The 23,842-nt window shown below is 43.5% G+C and overlaps 2 protein-coding genes and 1 long non-coding RNA gene across 6 annotated transcripts; 1 reads left to right on the forward strand and 2 right to left on the reverse strand.

The window, feature by feature from the left end:
- Nucleotides 1-8,674: 8,674 nt before the first annotated feature.
- Nucleotides 8,675-21,981, forward strand: LOC148638814 (uncharacterized). Its single transcript, XR_015930956.1, has 2 exons — nt 8,675-8,824; nt 18,468-21,981. It is a non-coding gene; the product is annotated as an uncharacterized LOC148638814 (long non-coding RNA).
- Nucleotides 9,503-12,396, reverse strand: hoxb5a (homeobox B5a). The gene is made up of 2 exons (XM_088622935.1): nt 11,357-12,396; nt 9,503-10,615 (listed from the first exon to the last, which is right to left on the reverse strand). Exons 1-2 carry the CDS (start codon nt 11,955-11,957, stop codon nt 10,368-10,370), a joined length of 849 nt encoding a protein of 282 aa, XP_088479061.1. The 5' UTR covers nt 11,958-12,396; the 3' UTR covers nt 9,503-10,367.
- hoxb6a (homeobox B6a) lies at nt 14,201-23,478 on the reverse strand. Of its 4 annotated transcripts, none has more exons than XM_088622937.1 (3): nt 23,191-23,478; nt 16,410-16,653; nt 14,201-15,048 (listed from the first exon to the last, which is right to left on the reverse strand). In XM_088622937.1, the coding sequence occupies exons 1-3, from the start codon at nt 23,476-23,478 to the stop codon at nt 14,789-14,791; spliced, it is 792 nt and encodes a 263-aa protein (XP_088479063.1). In that variant the 3' UTR covers nt 14,201-14,788. The 4 variants fall into 4 exon arrangements, with proteins under 4 accessions (XP_088479063.1, XP_088479062.1, XP_088479065.1 ...); XM_088622936.1 differs by having other exon boundaries at nt 16,410-16,656; XM_088622939.1 differs by having other exon boundaries at nt 16,410-16,802; nt 23,191-23,328.
- Between the last annotated feature and the right edge of the window lie 364 nt (nt 23,479-23,842).

Raw genomic sequence — 23,842 nt, forward strand, 5'->3', positions numbered from 1 at the left:
AGTGTCCTCACAACATCGCGCAGAAGAACGAGCAGGGATAGTTCCTGAGACACAGCGTGAAGAAAGCATGGGTTCCACTCTGATCTCGGGGTGTATAAGGACCCCGCAAAATAAACGATAAATTGTACAGCCGAGAGCGTGAATACAGTCAGCATATCTGCTGCCCTTATTTTTTATTCCTTGATATCTCTGATTCAACAATTCCTTGGCTTTAAAACAACTGCCGCCCTGATGACACGAAATAAAACCGGATATAAGGGGATACAAGAGGATTTAAAAATTATTATTCATCTTAAAAAATCTGATAGGAAAGAAAACTGTGACAATTTAAGTTTCCGAGTTCTGATACAGGTTTGCAATGTATAAATAGGTGTTGTCCTAACCGCACACGAAGAGTATTCAGTATTCAGCAGGAAGAGTTTCATGGCTTTAGTGTTGCAAACGCCGTGTTATTTCATTCGTATTCTACCCAGGAAAACTGTGGTACATTGTGGTTTTGCTAGAAATACAAATGGGTTTTAATTGTCTAAGTTCTTTATATGGGACGTGTCAGCTGAACATGGTCCATTGTGTTATTATTATTATTAATAATTAAAACAATATTCATAATATTTTTATTATTATTATAAAATGTGTCTGGCTGATTTAAAAAAGTATAGTGCGATGTAGATGAGCGATTCGGAAGAAAGCACGCTTTCTGGCCAGGCCGTGTCCTGGCATTTATAAACATCGAAAATGGCATCTTTCCGCAGAAAATGTAGATATTTGAAAATACGTGACAAATTGATCCCGATTGCAGTTAAAAAGAAACTTGATGAAGCCACTATTTGCTTTTATGAGTATGAACGGTGGGTATGTGTATTTATTAACATGGGCACGGCTTTCGAAAGCATCTCCCCACTATGACAGTAGCTCCTCATAAAACAGGCGATATATGTATAGAAACCAAACGCCACTTTCTTATGTATGTAATGTAAAAATGTAAAAAAAAAAACAGTTTTATTTTGGTGGTGTTCGGAGCAGTAAATAAGCAGAGACCGCAAAGTCAAAGGGAAAGTCTGTACTAACACCGGAATCCAAACGCGAGAGATGAGAATACCCACTATAAACACGGTCGTGATCCAGTTATGATATTGTGGTCGAGCTTTCTTTGAAACATCGGTATTTTAAAACAGTCCACAGACCGCCACGGAGGACAGGAGGCGAGGGCCGCATTTAAATAATGACTCGCGTTTTAATATCGAACCTGAGACGAAGATTATTATTATTAATAATAATAATTATTATTTAGTTGTAGTAAGAGCACTACCACGAGTGTCTGTGACGTGCATGCTCACAAGGAGGCTCATGTGTGGATGCTCTATTTACAAAGTTGAATTTTAAGCCACTGTTCTAAAGATTTGAGTCACTAGAAAGGAATTCGGAAGCAGAATTCGGAAGGTTGCAAAGATCTCAAGCTGTTCCCCATCATATAATGTCCAATTAAACAACATGGTCGAGGCGCTGCAGATCGTGCCAGAAGACAACGATAAGCGTGTTCTCGTCTCATCCGATGGACATAAAGAGATACATTACTGGAAAACATAAATTCGTTATATTTATTATTACGCTGAACACGACTGAAGATTTGATATGCATTTAATTGAATGAGCTCTTAAATATTCCAAATAAGTCACCGGCGGTATAAAACGCCATATTTTGTCTCATTGAGACATCGCTAGTCCTTCTATTAAAAATGTATATATATTTTTTTGTTAGGTAGTCATTAATAACCGAGTTTTTGGATATGAACAGGACACGTCTTGGCGCAGCTTCTCAAGGACGTGAAAAATCTTTACAAATATTGTTGTTGAAATACCACCTCCCCACCCAAACCCGAAACGAAAACGCAGCTCATAGCGTGTACAACGTGCTGCTGGTTCGTGTGAAATAGAGAAAGAGAGGGAGACCCATGTTGTGATTTTGCCTTTTGAAAAAGGTACGTTTTATAGCGCAACAATCAACCAGAACAACTCTTTATCGCTTTGTGCCGCAGGTTGCTGGTTTCCCTATGGGATTCGCCGATTCCCGGTGTTGAGTTGGGTTTTTTTATTCCCCGGGAGTATTTTAACTTGAGCAAAAGGCGGCAGAGCCCCTCCATGAGAGAGACGGGCCCCGCGCGCCCGGCTCTCCCCGCGTCGCGAGCCGTTTCTCCCTGCGCCATTTCTCCCGCAGGGCCGCCAGTCACGCCGCTCCTCTCCCTCACCTCGCTATCATTTCTCTCATCTTCAGGGATGAGGCGAGCTGAGCGCTGCCCCCCCTCGCCCCACACCCCCTTCCTTTTTTTATTCTCTCTCTCCCTCCCTCCTTCTCTGTCATTGACATCCAGCAGTTGGTCTGGAATACAGAGCCGACAGCCGGCACCGATTCACGCACGACGTAAACTTTTGACCCCTCAACTTTTTGACCCCTGCAGCTCGAACGTCGGTCTAACAAGACTAGATTCACCTACCCTCTCTCAGGGACAAAAACGACAAAAGGGCAAGAGAGCAGCGCCGCGCAACGTGTCGCAAACACCGCCATGAGTTGGTATTAATTTTTTTTTATGGTACGAGCCTTTAATCTTTAATCTTTAATCCCGGGATCGTAATGGTGGTCCTCAGGTTCAATTTATCTCCGCCTCTACTGCAAACGACCGAAGACGTTCCGAACGAATTTGCTTTCGAGTGGTTCTGGGGCTCTGATCGGAACTCGCTGCCCTATTCTGAAATGTCCTTCCTCCCGGGCTGTGGGCATGCCGGAACCCCACTTTTAAACGGGGGTGAGATCTTGACACGGTCCCCGCTGGCCGCCCGGGAAGCTCTCTAAGGAGGCCGGCGGCAAGCGGCCATAATCCCAGCCTGCAGACTGCGCTCCGGGGCGAGTACGCGCATCTGTGGACTTGGTCTAAAGCGGACTCTGCTGGCGGGAGTAAGGCGTTACATCTCCAGAAATTATTACTACACCATCTCCGCCGCTGCCTAGATCTCAGAAGTTTGCAACTTTTATTATGCGTTCGTTTGATTCTTGATTTTGTAATATATACAGCCCTGGGCAAAGTATCGCCCGCCTGACAGCGCCGAGCTCACCTTAATACCAACCGAAATACATCAGATGATGTGCCCTTCCTCGCATACCTACGGTAGACTGTGCTCCAGAAATATGGTATGCACCGTGGTAAAAATACACGCACATGTTTTACTGCACTGGAAAGATACAAAGGCCATGTCCCTCTTGCGAGGCAGGATATTTCCAGAAAAGTGGACCAACACCACGATAGTACCACCTGTGCCCCCCTTGAATAATCGCGTGGGTAGTGTAGGGCACCGGAGAAAAACTCCACCATGGCCCCCCTTATTTCTAAACCCAGTCCGGTTGAAAACGAGATGGGAGCGGGGGGGGGTGTGCTCGGAGGAAGGTGGCATCATGGGACACCTGAAAAGTTCGGGCAGAAGTGTGGGACTTGAACAGCGGCCGTGAACTTTGCGACCCCGACCAGCTGACCCGCTAGCTCGTGCCATGTGGTCAGCCTCGGCGGCGTCTCAAACCCGCGTCTTCCGTACTGCACGCGCGCCTGCAGCCTGATTGAATTAATTCTCGATCGTAACAATAATGTGCTTTGGGTTTGGGGATACAATAATGAAGTAGTATAGTACAGTACTGCTAACAGTAATGATCTTGTGTTAAAACAACCGACTTAAGGGAAATGTCGAGGGCTTTCTGACGGGCCCCGCACAACTCTGCATTTTATAATAATTCCTAATAATTTTTAATATAATTAAAGACGTGACAAATACATGACGTATTTGTGCAGAATTACAATTATATTTCAGATCATATACTCCCTCCATATAAAGCGTGCGAAAGTCGGCTTACTTTTGTTGTTTTGGACATTTGGAATTCTAAAATTGTATGTGCTCGACTTCTCATAGTTTTTTTTTTTATTAAGATCACGAGACAGATTGGTCAAGTATTTGCTTGGTACGAATTTGGTCTGAAGGGTAATTAATTAGGTGAGCGGTTTTTACATTTCTATGTGCTTCAACTTAGAAATGAAGAATCCCCCCATTGAATTATTTTACATGAACGAATGCGTTGATGGATTCCCATAGTTCACACGATTTCCTTATTCAGCAGAGTACGGATATATCAGGACTTTACGATGCATTTTTAAAAATAATATAAGGAAAAAACGGAAAAGAGAGGATGAAAACTGGAGCTTTGCCGTTTATGACGCGATTCTGGGCGGTGTTTTAAAATCTCACGAGTCCTCCCGGCCGGACTGGCGGAGAAAGGGAGAGGGCCGTAAAATAAAAAGTAAAGGTCCGTATCGGCTCGAAAAATATTACACGGAAAGACAATAGGAACGGCCTGATTTTGTAGGATAAACTCCGGAGTGTTGCGGATTCTGCGCCTCCAGTATAGAAACCGCTACCGCACCAGTCTGCTGACCTTCCGATGATCCCCTTCTCCATGAATTATTGATGAGATATGCGCACAGATTACCCCTATCAATATGCAAAACACATTATACTGTTAAAATGGCAATTTAATCGTTTAGAATCCTTGCGCTGCAGTGTTTTCAAACCGATGTGAAGAAGGCTCTCCTGTTAGTTGGTTGTTTTGCGGATATCGCTGTTCTGCAACTTATGAATGGGGCTATAACATGGGGGGGTGGTGGGGGTGGGGGGGTCTTCATTAATATAGAAGTTAACGATTTTATCGTTTCTCTCGTTTCACCGAAAGCTTCGAGCCTCAACCCCGTGCAAGATAACGAATTACAGTTTTTTTTAAATTGTGTTTTATAACTTACAAAGCAAACCTTTAAAAATAATTGCGACTTATATTTTCAGATATATTGACAAAAACCCACCACAAAACATCACATATCCCTTCTGAGCTATTTGGCTCGACTTCATAAATTAAACTGCAACCAAAGGCGGTTACTGCAATTTGAGAACAGGAGTCTTTCAATACTAACTTCTTAAGTCCTCCGTAGCAATTATTCTGTTCTTTTAGCGCCTAAACCTCTGCCTTTTTCAATAAGTATTGCATTGCACAGTGAATATAACTATACCATACGCCCCAGCCTCGCCCAGACAAACACACACACCTTACAGTTAAAAGCAGCTTACTCACCTACACACCTAAACCTTTACACACTCGCTAACACGTCTCGTGTTCAAACGTTCAGGAAGCCAGGGCCTTATATGGCTTTGAGGCAGGATCTGCGCTTTTCGAAAACACGGGTTTGCGAGCCACGAGGACGGCATTTTTTAAAAGGGGAAAAAAAATGTGTTAAAATCAGAAGTTTCTTCGAACGAGAAACCCCAGTCCGCGTTAACTGTACCGTTCAGAACAGGAAGGCAGTTCGGAACGGGATGGGATCTCTCGCTCTTCATCGTGCTCCGAGCGTCGCTTTCCTGTTTACTCCCCTGAAACTTCCTCACTCGATCAGACAGCAGAAAGGGGGGAAAGAGAAAAAAAAAACAGATTGCCAACTTCAGGGCCCGATAAAATAAGAAGGAACTGCAAACGACACCGGAAACCGAGAGGACGAGTTCACACTGCTGGTTATGAACTACAGCAACACGTAGCGTCTTGAGAGCGGTCCACAACTGTAACATCACCAGGTTCCGAATAAACAATTCGGTGATGTCGGATTCTTGACTTTTTCAACATAGGGTATTAACCCCGAAATAACAAACTCTTGAAACACACCGGTAATGTAATTTTAGTGAGATGGGTTTTAAAATAGGAACGTAGCTGTGGAAGCACCGTTTATAGCAGCCTACCGCGGAACATGAGGTCGAAAATAAATCTCAGTTGAGCTTCTTGAGTTACCTGAAGTAAAAATAAGCGTAAAAGGTAGATATATTTTACAAGTATTTTATTCTGTTTTCTCCGATCTGTATTCAGTGTCTTCAAAACGGTCCTAAATACGGACTCCCCTTTCTCGCTCTGTAACTTAATTTGGCCAAGGAACTATAAATGGATAAATTATCACTAAAATAAAGTTGGGTTTAAGTGACACATTAGTAAGGAGATCTATCAGATTAAATATATTTGTGAAGAAATAGAGCAGTGACCGCTTACTTAAATATGCAAGAGTATCTTCACATGTAATATTAGATTTCTGTGGATGTTATTCACATAACTAACGTTTATGAGATTTGGAACGTTGTTAATTAGTGTTCCACAAAATACTATAAGCGGTCATGGGTCCGGTGGCTGTTTTTTTTTTATTATGCGGCTGAGTCTACAGTTTAACACCTGCATTATTGTTGAGCTGAGTCTATAGAGACGGTACTATACAACAGGCCGGCTTTTTTCATCTTAGGTAATCGCGATGTTTTGTGCCTCTCAATACCTGTGCGCATTAAAATCACCACCATTTTGCATGTGAACTAAAATCAGAAAGAATATTACATGTTGTGTTTTTTTTGTGTGAATCTGCTGATTAAAACTTTCATGCAGTGGCGTACGTTGCGGCGGGGGTGAAGTTCGTACTTGTAGAGTTCTTTCATCTGTTTCAAACACATTTGAGAACAAAACCGCTGGAGAGCAGCAGACGAATTCGGTGACGAATGGCCTAGAACCGAACTAAACCATATACTAGAACACGAATCGTTAGACACACTCGCTGCTGTGCTGTAGGAAGTTCGTCTGAGAGTGGGAACAATGCGCTTCATCCGGAATATATTTTTTTAATTTGTTTGAGAGGAAATTAGCTATTTGGACATTTTGGAGACAATTGCAGCAGTGACGAATAAAATACTTGTTTGAGAATGATTTGAACTGAAAGGGTGTACCGTTTAAATACTTCCTAAATAAATTACGCCACATTTTCGAATACCGCCACACGCCGGCTGCTCAGATCCTCTCGCCCAAGCGCTTTTCGGCCAGTCTTTGGCTCAGGTATCTGGCCTGTTAAAAATGATCCACGTATGGATTTGGATTCCTGCGTCGGTGTGTGTACATATATACTGGTTTTGTGGAAATTCAATTCAATGCTAAGGACTTCGAGTGTAACAGGGACTGGGTGTTGCTGAGATTAATGAAGATTGGCTTCAAACTTCGTACAGTTTTCTATTCTAACTCAGAAATTGATTTAATGGGGCCATATCTAGGATTATGAACAAATTACAAAGAAGTTAGGAAACAACGCTAGTCCGTTGCAATAGAAGAAAAAAAACGACAATTAGGCGCTGTCCCTAACACTTCTGCCTACAATAGAAGTTACACGTACAGTATGATCCACAAATTATTACACAGATCAAAAATACTGTCCGAAATTGTCCACGATTAAAAAAAATAGACATTTCTGTTTTGTCTTGGCTCAAGAGGGAGACTTGCCGTCAGCACACGTTTTGTGTTGCGTTTGGTAGATATGATAATATGGACTTTTATATACAAATGTTTTATGACGCTTTAAAACTTACATTGTGTACTTAAAAACGACGAATCTCCCTGTCCATTATGAACGATTAGTTTATTTTTTACCTGTAGCTGGTGCATAAAAAACAGCTCCTTATCAGTCCAGTGTTTAAGCCTGTTACTCTAGGTTAAAAAATGATTCATTTCCAAACCGCGTCTAACAATCCCAGTCTGCAGATGTATAAGTCAATGTGTTTTCTATTTTGCTACTCGCTTGACCTCGAAATTACAGATAAATTACGGGATCATTTCAGGGAAAGAAGTAGCGTCACAGAGAAAACTACTGCGACACGAAATTAGAGCCACACACTTGAAAATATCCTGCAAAGAATACGATTCGCCCATAGCGAGCAAGGTAACATTATCAGAGACACGTTTCATGGAGCACAATGAGAAAGCTAAGTGAACTCTTGTAAACATTCTGTAGCATTTGGAATTATTTCAGATTACAACATTGTATTTTACCCTTCCACAAATCATTCGTGTCTTTATTCAACGCTACTGAGAGACAAAAGACGCTGGCGAGAAGACAGCCATAAAACCTAAGCAGAACTTCTACTGTGCTGGCGACGTCGCCGCAAATGGTGGACTGCTCTTTTATAAAAATGTTTAGATATATGTATACATATTCTGCATACGTAGTCTACATTAACTTAAGTGCCTTAAACATACAAAAGTCCTGGGACTAAACAACACTCAAAAAATTCAACCGGAGTATAGCATAACTGTCTATCAGTAATGACACCACAATTACAGAGACCCCCCCCATACACCCACCCCCACCCTCCCCTCGCCAGCCCAGAAACCAGCCACCAGCCAATATAGACAGTATAGCAACTGGACTTACTTTGAGCTGAAACAGTCTTCTTTCTGTCTGGGTGGTTTTTTAGCCAAAAAGACCCGGGTAAAACACAAGAGCTGAGACTGCGGCGCAGCGCCCAGAGCAAACCGCGGGTACAGAAGTCGCTCGGAAAAGTGTTCACACGTTACTGACCTGCTTTAGAATCCCTTCGAAGCAGTTAAACCGTCACTTACATTCTAGAATGTGAAATATATAGTACATTGTCAACTCCCCAAAACCATAAAACTAACTTTATGGACCCCACGTGACTTTTCAGAGCCAGTGAGGGGTATCTGTCTGTGGCCTGGGCGATTTTTACGATCTAACTTCTAGATAAAAACCCTCATCCGTTTGACATGCAAATGTCATAGCTACTTTTGGTATACTTTGGCAAAGGGTACAGCAAAATTTCAAAACGCGGGGAGGCAGAGAAAGGCAGATGGTTACATTTGGCTTGAGAGCGCCTCCACTCCACCCCGAGCTCTCAAAAGAAATGTGGGAAGTATCACAACAGTGGTGGATTAATTGGTAAGTTTACAAGTTCAAAGTTTGCTTATTAAAAAGAAAGTAAGCTAGAGAACGCGGGAGAGTGTCCTTTTTTACCGAGAGAGACGCATTGATAATGGCTGGGCTGTATGCAGTCCGGGTTCTTTTAATTGTCGGATCTCAGAGTGGAAAACTGAGAAAATGGTTTAATCGTGATGTTTAGGAGAGACCGGTTGATCATCCTCTAACTTTGCCAAGTTTTCTCACCCCCCCGCCCAAACGCAGGAACTTGCTTTTGAATTGTCGTGACTTGGTTCAGTTTGGTACAGATTAATATCGTTTCACTCGCCACCGGACACAGAAGCACAGTGGAATTCTGGACCCGTCGACTGACCTCGCACGAGCAAAAAAAAAAAAAAGACGGATTGGATTTAAATTTGCCTTTTAAAAAGATCTGTCCGTTTCTTTGAGTTGAATTTGCTTTTGGAAGAGACATTTTCCGCGCGATATGTTAGGTGTAAGCTGCACTAAAAACAACCTGCTTTGTAGCGTTTCCAAGACAGGGTGCAGAGAGAAAAATAAGATTGAATCGGAGCCACAACGCTTAATTTGATAACGCAATAAGGGGTTCAGTGCAGATTCTGTTTCTGGAGCGATTTTGATGCCGTTTCGTGGGACACTGGAGGCCGATTCAGACATGAAATCAATGCTTAGACCCACTGGCTCTGAATAAGAGAAACTTTATTGTTTTTTTTACTTCAAGTTAAGCTACAAACAAATACAAAAAGCTTATTGGCAAAATGCTTACAGGCAGTCAGACATGACAGTTGCCATTTTTTCCACAAAACGTTTGTCATTCACTCTGCCCACTACAAACAAGCTATTGGTCACAGTAACATGTCTAGTATGTACATCTTCTCTGGAGCGTATGAATGATACAATAATATACAATTACCATTTCGAATAGAATTATACACACTTAATGAACGGAGACAGAAATTTAGACTGCAATGTACATTTCTTCTTTTTAAACAAAATAAAGTAAAATCTGAAGACATGACAAAATAATAAAATAACACAAAAAGTAACAGAGCAAAGACTTTTGCAAATGTTTTGCAAGAGCCACGAGCGTCTATGTTTTTTTTTACTGGGGCAGAGGAGATTCTAGATTGTAAACTTAAAACTATACAGCTGTTACAGATTGTAAATAAGTTATAACATTTAGGAGCTCACAGGAAACATGCTAACTTTCAAGAAAGCATCAACAATGCACTTAACACCGAAAACGATATTTATAACAATAACAACGGGCATTGGAGAGCATATTTTTTCCCTTTTCAAATAAAAAAAACGTCATTTAAAAAACAACAAAAACAAAAAAACGACAACAACAGATAAACACAAGTTTGTGTTAGCAGTACCACAGTAGATTTTTTTTTATAGTTGTCTTAAACACCAACAACATGCGGAGAAGATGCCTCTCTGTACAGTACTCCGGATTCAGAATAGTGTTATTCGTATTTATTTTTTTATTTTCATTTTTCCCCCCCTCCAACATTTTAATTTCTATTTCTTAAAACGCACACTAGGGTTGAAATGCGCTACCTGCAGTAGCGAGGCTCATGCTTTTCAATTTATTATCCTTCTTCCATTTCATTCTCCTGTTTTGGAACCAGATTTTAATTTGCCGTTCCGACAGGCAGAGAGCGTGGGCTATCTCTATCCTCCTCCTCCGGGTTAGATACCTATTGAAATGAAATTCCTTCTCCAGCTCTAGCGTCTGGTATCTGGTGTACGCTGTCCGGGCCCTTTTCCCATCTGGTCCAGTCATATCTGAATAGCGTGAACAAATGTAGGAATAGCCATTAACGCGAGTGGACTACCACCACCATAATTATCATCATCATAACCATCAGCAGCAGCACCGGGAGAAAATAATTATATTATAAACGCAGAATATACACACTCACACACACACTAGAGTTACAGCGAGACATGTTTTGCAAAGTCCTAAAAAAAAAAAAAACCACAGCATCGCCAAAACCCTCCGTATTACCTGTCCTGGATTTTAAAGATGAAAGTTCTTTCATCAGCGTTTCACTTTTTAAAACTTAGCAAAACCTCCCGATCGCAGCCTCCTTGAGATTTACCGATCTCTCTCTCTCTCTCTGACTGGCTACATGGCTGTGCTCCCACCAAAATCACCTTTTCCGCCCAACGCTTTCTCCGCCTGCCCTGCCTCTCTTCCCCTGCTCTATGGCTCCGTCTTCCTCCCCAGTAAACAAGTCCCCACACGCACTAAAATGAAGTTTTGCAGGGGAGCAGAAAACTTCCCTGTCTCTCCCGTTCCTTTCCCCCTCTCTCCCTCTCTCCTCTTTCTTCTCTCTCCCTGCCCGGAGTTCCAGCAAGGCAGCGCTCGGGAGATTTATGACGCTTTCGGGGGAACAGTCGGCAATAAAGGCAGATTTAGGCTATACAGTAAAAAAAAAACACTAACGGATAAAACGGCGGCATGAAATAAAACACAGGCGCATCCATAACAACAAGAAGGAGAATAGTTTGATGTATATATACCATGACTAATATGGAGTTTCCGCATCCAGGGGAATATTTGCGGCGCCTGCCCCTCGACCGCCGCTGTCGCGGAGGTTGCGGCAGCCTCTTGCTGTTGCTGTGTCCGGGGAATGGGGTTGCTGGCTCTGTGGGTGCCTTCTTCGGTCTCAGAAGAGGCGCTGGTCTCGTCTAGCTCTGTGAAATGTGTACTGCTGCTGCTGCTGCTGCTGTTGTTGGTGGTGAGGTTATTGCTGGCCGCGCTGGCGGTCTGATCGGAAGGGGACGAGGAGCTTTTGGGTCCGAGCGTCTCGCTGTTGGAGCAGGGCAGAGACTCGGGAGGCGACAGCGAGCAGCTCGACGGCTGCCGGAACCTCGTCTCCGGGGCTGGAGACGGAAAACCACGGGAGTTATCTCCAACAGCCCCAAAGTGGCTGGAGGAGGCTGAGCGATTGACGCTTAGGTCCATTCCATTGTAGTTGTAACCGTATGAGCCCGAATGCATGGTGCCGGGGTCCCTGTACGAACCGTTCATAGCGCTGCTGCTGGTTCCATAATTTAGTATCTGATAGTCGGGGCCATTTGGGTAGCGCCCTGAGAACGAGTTTACAAAGTAAGAGCTCATTTAGGTTATTTTAGAGGGCTTGATTTGTAGATCTTGGTCGTTATAACGCTGTGCTTCACGATTTATGATGTATTAATGAATTATAGCAATGCACTGTACTTCGTTTTTGCTATGTATGCGGCCAAATATGGGGGTGGGGGTGCGGTGGGGAATCACGTGCTTTTGTTGACCAGTCGTAAATTCTCACTGATGACTTCAAGAGGTAATTCATGCGCTATGGTTACAAATGATGACGAGATGAGAATCGTTAGGCTGAAGTCAGTGTGCGCCTCCCAATCGCTGGGTTGTGCAGCGTGCTGGCAGAGAGCGTCACCTACTGGGAATATAATTTATTGCACAGAAGGAGGATCCCTGTTCACTTTCTTATTTCGCTTTTATCTTTCTCTGATAACAATAATCATAATAATGATTTATTAGCGCCCTTGTCTTTCTTGTTGGTGCTTAAAATTCAAATGAATTTAGATTTATTTTGCTGTTTTATACAGATAACATAATAATACAAATACTAATAATAATACTACTAATAATAATAAAAGACATATTGCATGAATAAGATTGAATTTTACAGAAAATTCGCCGTGAAGTGGTAAATGAATTGCAATAGTAGGAAAGTCACAGTCATATTAAAATCAAGGTTAAAACCATATTGCTGTGAAAACGGGTTTATTTTGAAGATGAGATGAAAAATAAGTTGTTTTAAACGGTGGTGCATCAGCAGCCGCATTAATAGCCGGTCTCAAAATAATTTTTTTAAAAAAACAGAAGCTAAGAATCATAGACACGTTGAAATATTCACCTCTATATTTGTGGTTATGCGCATCTCAAAGACTCCCCATTTTAATTTTAAGGTCGTGTATGTAGGGACGCGAGAAAAAAATAGTTATTTCTGCTTTTTAGTCGCTATGCTCAAACTACTCCTACTTTCTCCTTTTGCAAGCCGTGAGCTTTCGTCCTTTTACCCCTGTACGGGTGATCTTTCGTGTTTTCAATCTGTCCGGCGTTCGCCTTCATCGTTAACGCGCAGTGCTTGTGAAGAAAGTCCTGTGATACAGCTGTAAAAAACAGTTTCTGAGTTCTAAAACCGTGGTCGTGTCGGACACTTCCAACGGAAAATCCTATATCAGGCGGATATAATCCTATATCCTACGTTACATACGTAGGAGTTTGTCGGTGTAAAGCATCCTACAAACGCTTCGAAATAAAAAAAAGTTAGGCTGAGTGATTAGCACATTTTTTGTTTATTAAAAACGAGGAAAGAATGCCGCTATTTGTGGTCTGTTGACTTTGACAGTCTTATATACATAAAGGCATTCACAAATACTATATAGATTTGTACTCATAACGTGTGCAACAGCTTCGACGCGCTTACTGTAAGTAAGGAACTGTTTTCGTACATTTGAGGTCCGTGTGGCTTTGGAAAAAAAAAATATAGTGTATCACCTTCCTGGAAAATACATAAATTACATCATGTGCCCAAGTTAATGAATCCAACGAATCTCGTGCAATCGAAAAACGCCTGCATTATAATTATTTTTATTTATTTTTTTTAAAAGCAAAAGGCGTGTTCTGGAAAAAAAAAATTCTCAAAGGGGGTTAAAAAAATCTAAAAGCAATCAACTCAATTAAAGAAAACTATTCCTTTATCCGTCGGGCGCTCTTGGTGGGGGGGGGAAGGGGGCGCGCGGCTACTTTCGTGTAGGGAGAAGGCCGGCAGTGATGGGGTCACTTTCCCTTTCAGCCTGGAAAACAGTTCCTCCAGCCGCTGCCCTGCTGGCACACGCCGCCCCCCCCCCCAAAGTCTCCTGCCTCCAGACTCCCCTCAACACCGAACCCCGACTCCGGCTCCGGCTCAGGGCCGCCGGCGGGGCTCCGCTCTGGCTCGGGGCTGGCCGAGATGCGAGGCGAAGTCAGGGAAATTAGGTCAATTAGCGTTTTTTTTTAAAAAAAGTTCACATTTCACCTCGGGATCACGCACACGAGAACTGAAAATACAGTCCGTATTTTCACGGCGTGTGAAATAGCACAGCTCCGTTTTACACTCGCGAGTCGCCGGCTTATTTCAGATTTCGAGTGGTCGACAAGACGAGCGAGTTTTGTTTTTCGCCCCCACCCACCCCTGCTGCTAAGGGGGTTGAAATATTTGGGTTTTGCCACAGGTATGACACGAATGCACTTTAAAAACAGACGGACTTCAAAAGACTTAATTATGTAGATGAGATTTGGAGCAAACAGAGAGGAACAAGTTGAGGCATAATTATTTTTTATTGAATGATTTCGCCATTAGATACCCTTTGTGACAAAACTACAAACACAACCACGTACAAAATTAATAAAATAGAAACTTTTGAGCCAGCCTAGGTAGTTCTATTTTTCTCAGTAGATTTATTTTTGTCCCTTAAACTATAAAACAACTCACACAGACCGCGGGCATTTAACTTACAAAAGAAATACATAACTCAACCGTGCACGGAACAATTTTCTTCTTTTTATACAGAGTTTAAATATGAACACGACTATGACAATTATTTCAAACAGCTTCCTTAAACATAGTCATTGAAGTCACTGAGGCAAATGTTAAACTGAGGAGTTGGCAACCAACAAAACAAGTAGACCGGTTTTCCGCAAAACGGGAAAATATCAAATAAAAGCCAAGAACAATATCGAGTCAAAAGGAGACGTTAGGTGAAATTCTGGAATGCTACAACGAATTTACTCAACACGTTTTTCACTGGTGGAAATCTGGAAGGAAGTGTAAATTAAAAAAAATACAAGTCTTTATATTTCATAATTAGAATAGCGCGGAATCCGCGTTTATCTTCATTGTCTGTTGATTATTCTGTCCGCTTTTCTTCCTCCTCTTCCCCGCTGGTTTGTGAGGAGTTGATCAGCTTGTTCTCCTTCTTCCATTTCATGCGGCGGTTCTGGAACCAGATCTTGATCTGCCGCTCGGTCAGGCAGAGGGCGTGCGCGATCTCGATGCGCCGCCGCCGTGTCAGATACCTGTTGAAGTGGAACTCCTTCTCCAGCTCCAGCGTCTGGTAGCGGGTGTAGGTCTGCCGGCCCCGGCGGCCAGTGTTTCCGAAGACCGAGCCTGCCCAGGGCGAAAAGAAAAGAGACGAGTCACGCTCAATGGCCCAGAATTTAACGTGTTAATCACAGTAGTGAATGCTGCCGAAGAACGCCGACCAGGCTCGGCAAATCCTCACAGTCGTTTCGTTGCATTTAGTCAACTGCTGGCGAGTTTCTCAAAGCATGACGAAGCATTACTAACAAACTCCCAGTGACAGAACCGACTGTCCCCCCACCCCCCATCCTCACCTCTACAACGGCGCCTATCATCGTTATTAGTAGGTATTTGCTAATATCGTAGTTTATCCACCTCCGTTTAAACAAACGTAAAGTTAGTCGTACTGGTCAGATACAACTTCCAACAATAAGGCGTTATACATCATCCTGACGCATGAAGCACACATTTGCGTGGAAACAAAATAAAGCCTTTTGTTGGAATCTGTCATCTCTCCCACACGTGTCTGTGTCTTTCAGGAATAAAATCACGGCTGCCGTTTTCAGCCCACGCGCCTCTCGCCACCAGTGATACATCTCCGCATTTAAAGAATAATGAGTTCCATATTGATTAGTATAACTGTGCACATTAACGGATCTACCTACACTTTATGTACAGTACTAATGGACATCAATTCGGTTCCTTTGAGCCAACAAACAATAAATCTAAACATGGAGACTATTAACTTTTTGATTAAGGAGGTCGCACTCAAACTAGCTGTAGATCAAAGATAAGAATTAACCAATGGCAAAGACTGGCGTGCCTGTATGTTGTGAAGTTTCTGAAAGTCGATTCCGACGTCCTCCTAAAAATACAATTTTGTTTTCGGGGGGGAGGGGGGGGGGATTTTGTTTTGCTTAGGCTCGCTTAACATTTCCACAGTAGCTGACGAGCACTAATAACGGCTTACATTAATAGCCCATTACAACAATGCCTTGTCTGAAATATCGTGTGAGGAGTGTTACTCCGCCGAAGCGACCAATTAAGCGACTACACTCTAGAATAAACATGTTCTCAAATTATTCGACGTACAGCTGTCCAATCCACGGACAGTTCGAAAAAGCAGGTACGATTTTATTTTATTTTTTGACTGTTAAGTCCTGTCAGGAGAGTATTTTGGGTTTTATTTTTACAGCCAGTCCAAAAATATCAAATAAGTAGGTGGACAACTGTAAATATGGAGGACAAGGCAGACTTTCTAAAGGCTATGTTTCCTCCAGCTCCAGCCTGGGGGGTGAGTTTAGACTAGTTCAGATTGCCAGGGACGCATTCTCTCCTCGCTGCGAAATCCCCCGACACAGTTCACTCCAGCCTTAACCGCCTACTGTAAAATCACAGCGCTGCTACACAACCAGCGCAGCTGCATGAAAAATGAGAAGCTGACTCACCGTTGCAGGAGTTCATCCGCTGCATCCAGGGGTAGACCGGAGTGGGGGTCTTCTGCTCCTCGCTCTCAGCGAATATGTTTTTACTGTGCGCCGTGCAGTCCGCCTTCCGCGGCTCGGGGTTCGACCCCAGCGCGTGCTCCTCCAGGCTCGAGAGCGCACAGGCTGCGTCCTTGTCCCTGTAAAAACTGGCCGCGGCATAATCGCAGGCGGCCGCCGTACTCGTCCGGCCGTAGGCAGCGTTTGCCTGCTGGTAATAAGAGGATGGATAAGCCTTATCCGGCACGCTTGTAGATCCATAGGCTGCGCCGGGGTAGTGTCTTAAAGGATCCGTGTATCCGGAGGAATATAACGGGATCTGTCCCAAGAAAGACTCCTGTCCGCCGGGCAGAGTCACTGGGAAAGTAGAGTTTACAAAATACGAACTCATTGGGAGGGTACAGTGCTTTTCCTTGGTTTATGATTTGTTGTGTTTTATAGTCCAAGTGGTTTAGCTATTAGTAGTTTATCGGAGATTGGGTTTTAGCTGAAGGGGGGGTGGCGAGGTGCCACTGCGGGACAGAGGAAAACCATACCATATGATCAGCAGCCGGCCAATCGCGAGCACCCGTGAGGAGCGTCTTATTCCGCGCATCAGGGATCCCGGCAGAGATCTGAAACCTCCTTATTTCCTCTCTTTTTACCCCCCCACCCCCCCCCCCCTTTTCCAAGAGAGAAAATCCTCCTCAAAAAACTCTTCTTTCCAGCTCGAAATGTAAAACTTCCGCGTTAACGAGCGCAGCCCCGGAGTCAGAGCCGCGGAGACAGCACAGTCACAGAAACTGCGGGTCCCGCAGCTGCCAGACTGTACAGACCGGTCAAATCTGTCGCCCATTTGCAGTGGCACCGATACTGTATCTGTCGTGTTTTGGCCATTGTGTGAGTTGCGCGAGTCTGTGTGAGTGTGTGTGCGCCGTTATTGAGAAGATCCGCTTCGTTCAATTTGGTTAGATTCATGTTGTTGTTGTTTTTTCTAAGAGTTTCGCCTATGCGCCTTGTTTTTAAAATCGTTACCGAGCTTTTATTTTATTTTGTACACGTATGTGTCCCTTAAACAGCAAGCAATGACACACGCAGGTTCATAGAAATAACAGGAGGAATTGCCGACTGGCAGCAACAAGTTTGGGGAAATTTCGGGTTTTATCCTTCCAACACGGTCCATTCGGTGCTACACTACAGTGTGACTGACGCCTGCCAAACACGCAGTCGCCCACGGAGGTTCCGGGCTCTGGTCTCGTTAACTAGTGCCACCTATCCTGATAGCTCACTGTACCTTTTCTCAGTGATCCATTAAGCCTGTTATGAAAACAGAAGGCTTATGTTCGCATTTAATACCCACGTCTCTTGAACCGCGTTACTGACTAGCACGGTTGCTGACCCCCTACAGCGTTTCAAAACCGAACTGAAAAGTCTGAGAAAACGCCAAGTCTTTCAGCGAGTTGTCCTCAATTCCCCCATGAACGCCGATAACCGTTTTTACTTTCATACAGTAGAAAGTTTTGTTGTTGTTGTTTTATGGTCAGCAAGCCTGCCTCTTCTATCAGGCTAGAGGCTACCATTCTGCACGGCAAGGCAGTGCTTTTCAAACTTCATCCACCTCCCCAGACAAAGAAAAACACACGAAACGTTACACCTGAGAATTATCTCCACCGTCGCCTTGCAGAAGGTCCTCCCCTCCTCTTCCATCGACGGCTCTTGTTTTGATCGCTGTCCGGAAGAATTGGCCAGGATCTTTCTCTGGTATTTCTCGGCCGTTATGATTTCGTGTTCCCCGGTACAGGCAGCGGAAAACCGAAAAGAGCCCCCGAACGTACAGGTTTCTGCACAAACAGGCAAATTCACCATTTTAGTCCCAAGCGCACATTAATTATTTATAAGAGCAAACTGCAGACCGGGGCTGTTAATTGTATTTTTTAAATAAGCGAAAAGGCGATCATTTAAGGAAATAACACCTAAAGGAAATGGGCTTTCCTTTCAGACGCGTTTCTATTATACATTTTTTTTTTCTCTCTCTCGATGCAGGGTTTTCCTTTGTGAAACCGGTCGGACTCCGAGCAGCACAAACACATTTTCGAACTCGCCCCCTGAAAGAAACCAAGCGACAAACTGTTTGGGGAGGGAGGGGAATTCAGAAGCCAGTGTCGCCAGGAGGAAACTGGGACAAGCAGCGAGAGAGCCCGGAATCTCAGCGGAAACACCGCCGAGGAATCGCACCTACGAGAACAGCGCTCTTTTAAAACTATTAGCCCTGTTTTACCGAGACAGAAAAACAAGTCGGGCATGCCTGTCATTTTGAGTAACTTCCCCGAAGATCGCTCACTGCTCTGTGTACATGCTAGATTTGTTTATGTAAGTAAATACTCTATTCGTAAAATGAAATGTTTTTTGTGTTTGTATTTGCTCTGATAAATCACATTGATCAAGATTTATTCAGGGAACTGATAGCATTGTTCGAGGTTTATGCCAAATATTTTAATGTATGAGGTCATAATTACGAAAATTATATATATATATGCTTAGAAAATGTGTATATAAGGGCTTGATGCGTTTTGCATAAGTTAATTACAGTAAGTCCGTGTTCCTAGGTACAGCTTCATTACAATTATACTGAAAATCATTTAGGTCTCTTTCTGTCTGGGTTTTAAACCCAGTCTAGCTTTTTTAGTGTAAAATAAAAATTAAAATGTGAAGAAATGAATTTTCATCTTTTTTTTAAAGGAACCAAAAACTACTGAGTACTCTCTGGCAAAGTAAGGTCAGAACTCCAAAGGAAACTTTTAAATTCAAAACAGACCGTAGCGACCCAAAGGAAAAAACAGACTGCGATTTATTTCAACTTTTTTTTTCGAAAATAGTTTCTTTGTATACTTCCTTAAGAATAAATAAGGAGCTCGGTAAGTGGACTCCATGTTACACTTAAAAATGTTTAAATAGATGCACCCACTGAATTAAAGTCGAAGGAGTCCCGCAAGAGCTCATAAAAAGACTTTTCGAGTTCCTCTCGCCTATTTTTCACAGCACAGATTTCAGCCTTTTTAAAATGTTTTAACAACAAAAAAAAGTTTGAGGCTAAGAGTCCGAATCAATCGTCATTTACAATTCTTAAAATTAAATGTTAAAACATTAACAAAATGGTGAGATGTTTCGTTACATGTTCTTAGCTATTATAAATCTGAACTTTTAATTTTCAGCACATTAAACAGAAGGCTTTTCTTTTTTTTTTATTCGCTACCCCGAGATCTTTCCTCTCATTCACCCTGTGAGACTGTTGCACTGATAAAAATCGCCCAAGCAAGACAGTTTGAAAACACACTTTCCGACTGTTTCCAAAGTCAGAGCTTAATTGTTACTTACGGCTTTCGCATGAGGTTTCTAAGCGCGGTGGGTCCTTATTTCTGCATTAACTCGAGTTTATTTTAAAAAAATCAAATACAAGAAGAAAATAAACATCAGCAAATCGATAATTACTGTAACATCGCTCTCTCGCGCGCGGGGGGGGGAAGCCGCCTGTATTTAATTACTCTATTCCACGTGAGATTGTTCTTAATTATAATTTAAAAAGGCACCATAAGGTGAACAATTAATAAAAGAAAGGCTGTTTTCGTCGCTAAAACGGTACCAATCATAACGACAATATAGAGAAAGAATCACCCTATAATATTTAAACCGACGTGGCAGGCAGAGTGATTCTATGGATTAAATGAAGTAGGTAAAAGATAATATAAACTTGCCTTGTTGACTGAGGTTTATTTCTAATTATTACTCATCAATTACTTGATCCTCAAAGACACTTAATTGCGCTGAACTCATCAGCTGGCCCGTTACCTCCTACAATTCTGCGCAGATTAGCCGGTAAATATTTAATTGCTAGGTGCGAGTTTGATCTCATTTACTCCCGTTTTAAACGCTGATGTGGAAAACTGTAGCAAAGGCCAGGAACAACTTAAATGTTCACTGCTTTGCCCACTAACTAATGATTAACTCGGCTGGGGTGGAAATCCGCATTAACCAAAAAAAAAACTCTAGTGTCCATTTTGGGCGTAGACGGAAAAGTGCTTATAATTTAAATATATATATTTAAAAGAACGTTTCAGCGAGAGATGACGAAAGAAGTTATTTTTTTAAAGGTCGATTCATATTTTAAAAATATATGATATGTTTAATCCTGCACAAGTATACCAATAATCTAAATATTATGGTATGACAGATAATATCTCTATAATGTGTATATATATAGAGACGTGGTGTGTGATATGTATTTCATAGATTGTATATGATATATCTCAATGGCTGCTTAAAGAAGTAAAAATCTAGTTTGACTTGCACTAAAAATCTGGAACATAATAGTGAATAATCAAGTATTGATACCGGAGAAAATGTGCTGTTGCGCGCCATAGCCTTGAACGTACAGACGGAAAACCTGAAATCAATCTGAATGATCAAGGACGCATTCTGACATACAGTGAGTCTCTACAGCCTCCCCCCCTCTCCCCCTCTGTCTCTCGTTCTCGCCTTCTGTCTCTCTAGTCCTCTCCCTCCACCAAACACCCGTCGTCGGTCGCCGGGGACTTGGCGAAAACGTGGGTGTGAGTGCGTGGGTGAGGGAAGCCGAAAGTTTCAGGCGCCGCCGCTCACAGGTCGCTTGGCTGCTCGCTCGGACCGTGAGCTCGCCCCGAAACGGCCCTGCGGAGACGCCAAGGAAGAAAACCGCGGTGACGATCACCACACCAATAACAACACTCGTTTCAGCCCTAATAACGAGGGGGCGCATAGAGCGCCTGCTCGCGGCTTTCAGAAACATAGACCACCCCCTTGATGTCAGCCCCCCCCCCCCCCCCCCACTCTGATCCACACAACAGACAACGCCGTCATGAGAGTGTAGACACATCAAAGACTTAGAGGAAGACTTACAGCCCTCTGCATTCTCTGCCCTAAAAGAGTCAATTACTGCACAGGAAACACGCCCTGCAGCATTTCGCACCCTTACAAGTGTCTGTATTTGGGGATTTCGAAGATTTCTGGAGCTAAGCAAGACACGCAGGTAGTTTGCAAGGACGCGCCGCCCGTGCCAACACACAAGCACGGAGAACACTTATAAGAAAACAGAAAAGGTTGTGACCTCAGACTGGCCCGTTACACTTTCCTATTTGTATGTCACGGCGACGCTAGATGGCAGCAACGAGCCAAGGAAAACCGAGAGCTGCACCAATCTGCGCCATCGGAGCGGTGTTACACACACTGCAGACAAGAGCCAATAGCTCGGGATTGCACGGTGACTCATTGTTCCATATGCAAGGGTATTTAAAGCACGGACTTCGACTTTAGACAGAAAAACAGACAAATATTATTGTAGCACTAACCCACTGACAGTTACAGACTGTTAACCAATGCTCTCAATATCACAAAATTCACAACAGCTTGAGCTGATTTTATTATTATTGTTGTTGTTGTTGTTGTTGTTGTTTCTGCTGCTGTTGGTATTAACCTCTCTGGCGATCTTGCACAATGTAAAATAAACTCCCCTCATTTGAAACTGTTCCGCGTCTCCTCTGATTTTATTGCAAATAGTTCTCATCTGGGGTATCATGCTTTCCGCGTCCGGCGTTGGGGATTAAGATCGAAGGGACAGCCTTCACCGAGGGATCAGGCGCTCAGTGCTGGAATGCAATTAAAATATCGCGTCCTTGTGCTGCTTCACGCCATTCATCTAGAGCAATACACACCAACATATTCAATTATGGTGTTATATTTTTGATACATTAAAGCAACATTCGTCATTGTTTATAATTTCTACGTCATACCAGAGTATTCAATGTTTTTATTATTTTAAAGATCAGAAACGTCTATTATTATTATTATTATTATTATTATTATTATTATTATTATTATTATTATTATTACACACGATCGCCAGGTGAGACCGCTCGGAGCAGCGCCTCGCTTTGTAACAGAGAGTCTCCGAGAGAGACAGAGCCGAGTACGAGACGTTGCAGCTGTGTCCCAACACAACCGGATGGATTTTGCTGGAGAAAAGGCGGAAGAGAAACCGAGAGCCGAGGGGGAGAGAGAGAGTGAGGGATCACCTTCTTTCAAAGTTAGGTTCCTGGATGCGTTTCAAATATGAAGATAACGGATTACTGGTTTGATCCTAAGCAATACATCATACTAAGGGATGCATTGGTGTGCATGGGGAGGGAATTTCGCTGGTATTAGTCTTTCCGAGTCACGTTTCTATAAACATTCCTGCTTCCTCACCCTCCTTTTAAAAACAGTTCCTAATCGCTCCGATGCGGAGCGGTGTCTGCTCCGTGGTGCTGGCCAACCCAGGCGGCGGCACGGTGAGTGCAGGAATGTCGCATAGCGCCGTGGCCCCTCACACGGCGCCCCACGTAAGAGGTGACCCAAGAGAGCTCAGCGCGATCCAATTGGCAACAGTGCAGCCCCACCACACAGCGAAGCCTCTACCCAGCTCGCAAACCGCCCTCGCCTCGCCACAGGCACCCCGCCGCATCCACCACCACCACCACCGAGTTCCAGCGATCAATAGCCTGCCCAGTCACTTTCATCTCACCTAAACTCTGCAGCCTAAAAACAAAGCGAGAATGACGAGTGACCTAGCCCGCACATTCAACAGATACACAACTAAACAACCGGCCTTTCTGCATCCCCGACATTTACAGCACGCTGTGATATATTGCACTGCTCTGTCATTTGCAGCAAAATAATGAATGAAACCAAGCCTTACCTTTGCTGACCATCCTTCTCTCCGTCTGAGAGCGGGCGCAGGGAGATGCTGGGTTTTTTTTTTTGCCTCTGCTCGGACATTACTGTTGCTCCAACCTGTACGGTCATTAGCGGCGAGGCGGCGACGCGAGAGCGGCCGTGTCTGCGCGCTTCCACCCCTGACATTTACACGCGGAAAAGCGAGCGGGATGCCTTTAGGAAAAACGAGAGGAGCTCTCCGCCGTGCCCAGACTTCACACACAGCCTCCATTGCAGCGGAAATCCCAGTTAAACTCGGCCACATGAGCATAGCAGTGCAGGAGAAAGCGCTGGGAGTCCGCTCGGTCTCCAGCAGGCGCTAAGGAACTCATCAAAGTTCATTTTTTTAATATTATTTATATCAATGAAAAAGAGCCAAGAACCTTTAAGGAAGGCAGTGTTGCTACACAAGGTGCAGTAGCCAAAAGAATGCTGCATTATATCCACTTGGGAAATCATAAAAAGTTCATGTTCACGACTGAAGATCCACATGACTGTTCTCGGCCAATCCCAGGACACAGCCAGTCATAAAGTTCTATCACAAAGTTGTAAATTTTCATAAAACAACAAGGAATTTATTGCATTTCTTCATGAGTGCGTTAGCAGCAGTCTTTCCTCCGTCGCCATTTTCTCCC

Source organism: Lepisosteus platostomus, chromosome 28 (assembly GCF_059453375.1).
Source record: "Lepisosteus platostomus isolate fLepPlt1 chromosome 28, fLepPlt1.hap1, whole genome shotgun sequence".
NCBI classification, from domain to species: domain Eukaryota; kingdom Metazoa; phylum Chordata; class Actinopteri; order Semionotiformes; family Lepisosteidae; genus Lepisosteus; species Lepisosteus platostomus.

What these genes read in the sequence shown, in the direction of transcription:
- hoxb5a (XM_088622935.1), bottom strand. Translation starts at nt 11,957, where the DNA reads ATGAGCTCTTACTTTGTAAACTCGTTCTCAGGGCGCTACCCAAATGGC. An exon ending in GAAACTCCATATTAGTCATG is followed by an intron (nt 10,616 to 11,356) that starts GTATATATACAT and finishes CACGCTATTCAG; the next exon opens with ATATGACTGGACCAGATGGG.
- hoxb6a (XM_088622936.1), bottom strand. Translation starts at nt 23,478, where the DNA reads ATGCTCATGTGGCCGAGTTTAACTGGGATTTCCGCTGCAATGGAGGCT. An exon ending in GAGAAGGATGGTCAGCAAAG is followed by an intron (nt 16,657 to 23,190) that starts GTAAGGCTTGGT and finishes TCTTATTACCAG; the next exon opens with CAGGCAAACGCTGCCTACGG. An exon ending in GCGGATGAACTCCTGCAACG is followed by an intron (nt 15,049 to 16,409) that starts GTGAGTCAGCTT and finishes CGCCCTGGGCAG; the next exon opens with GCTCGGTCTTCGGAAACACT.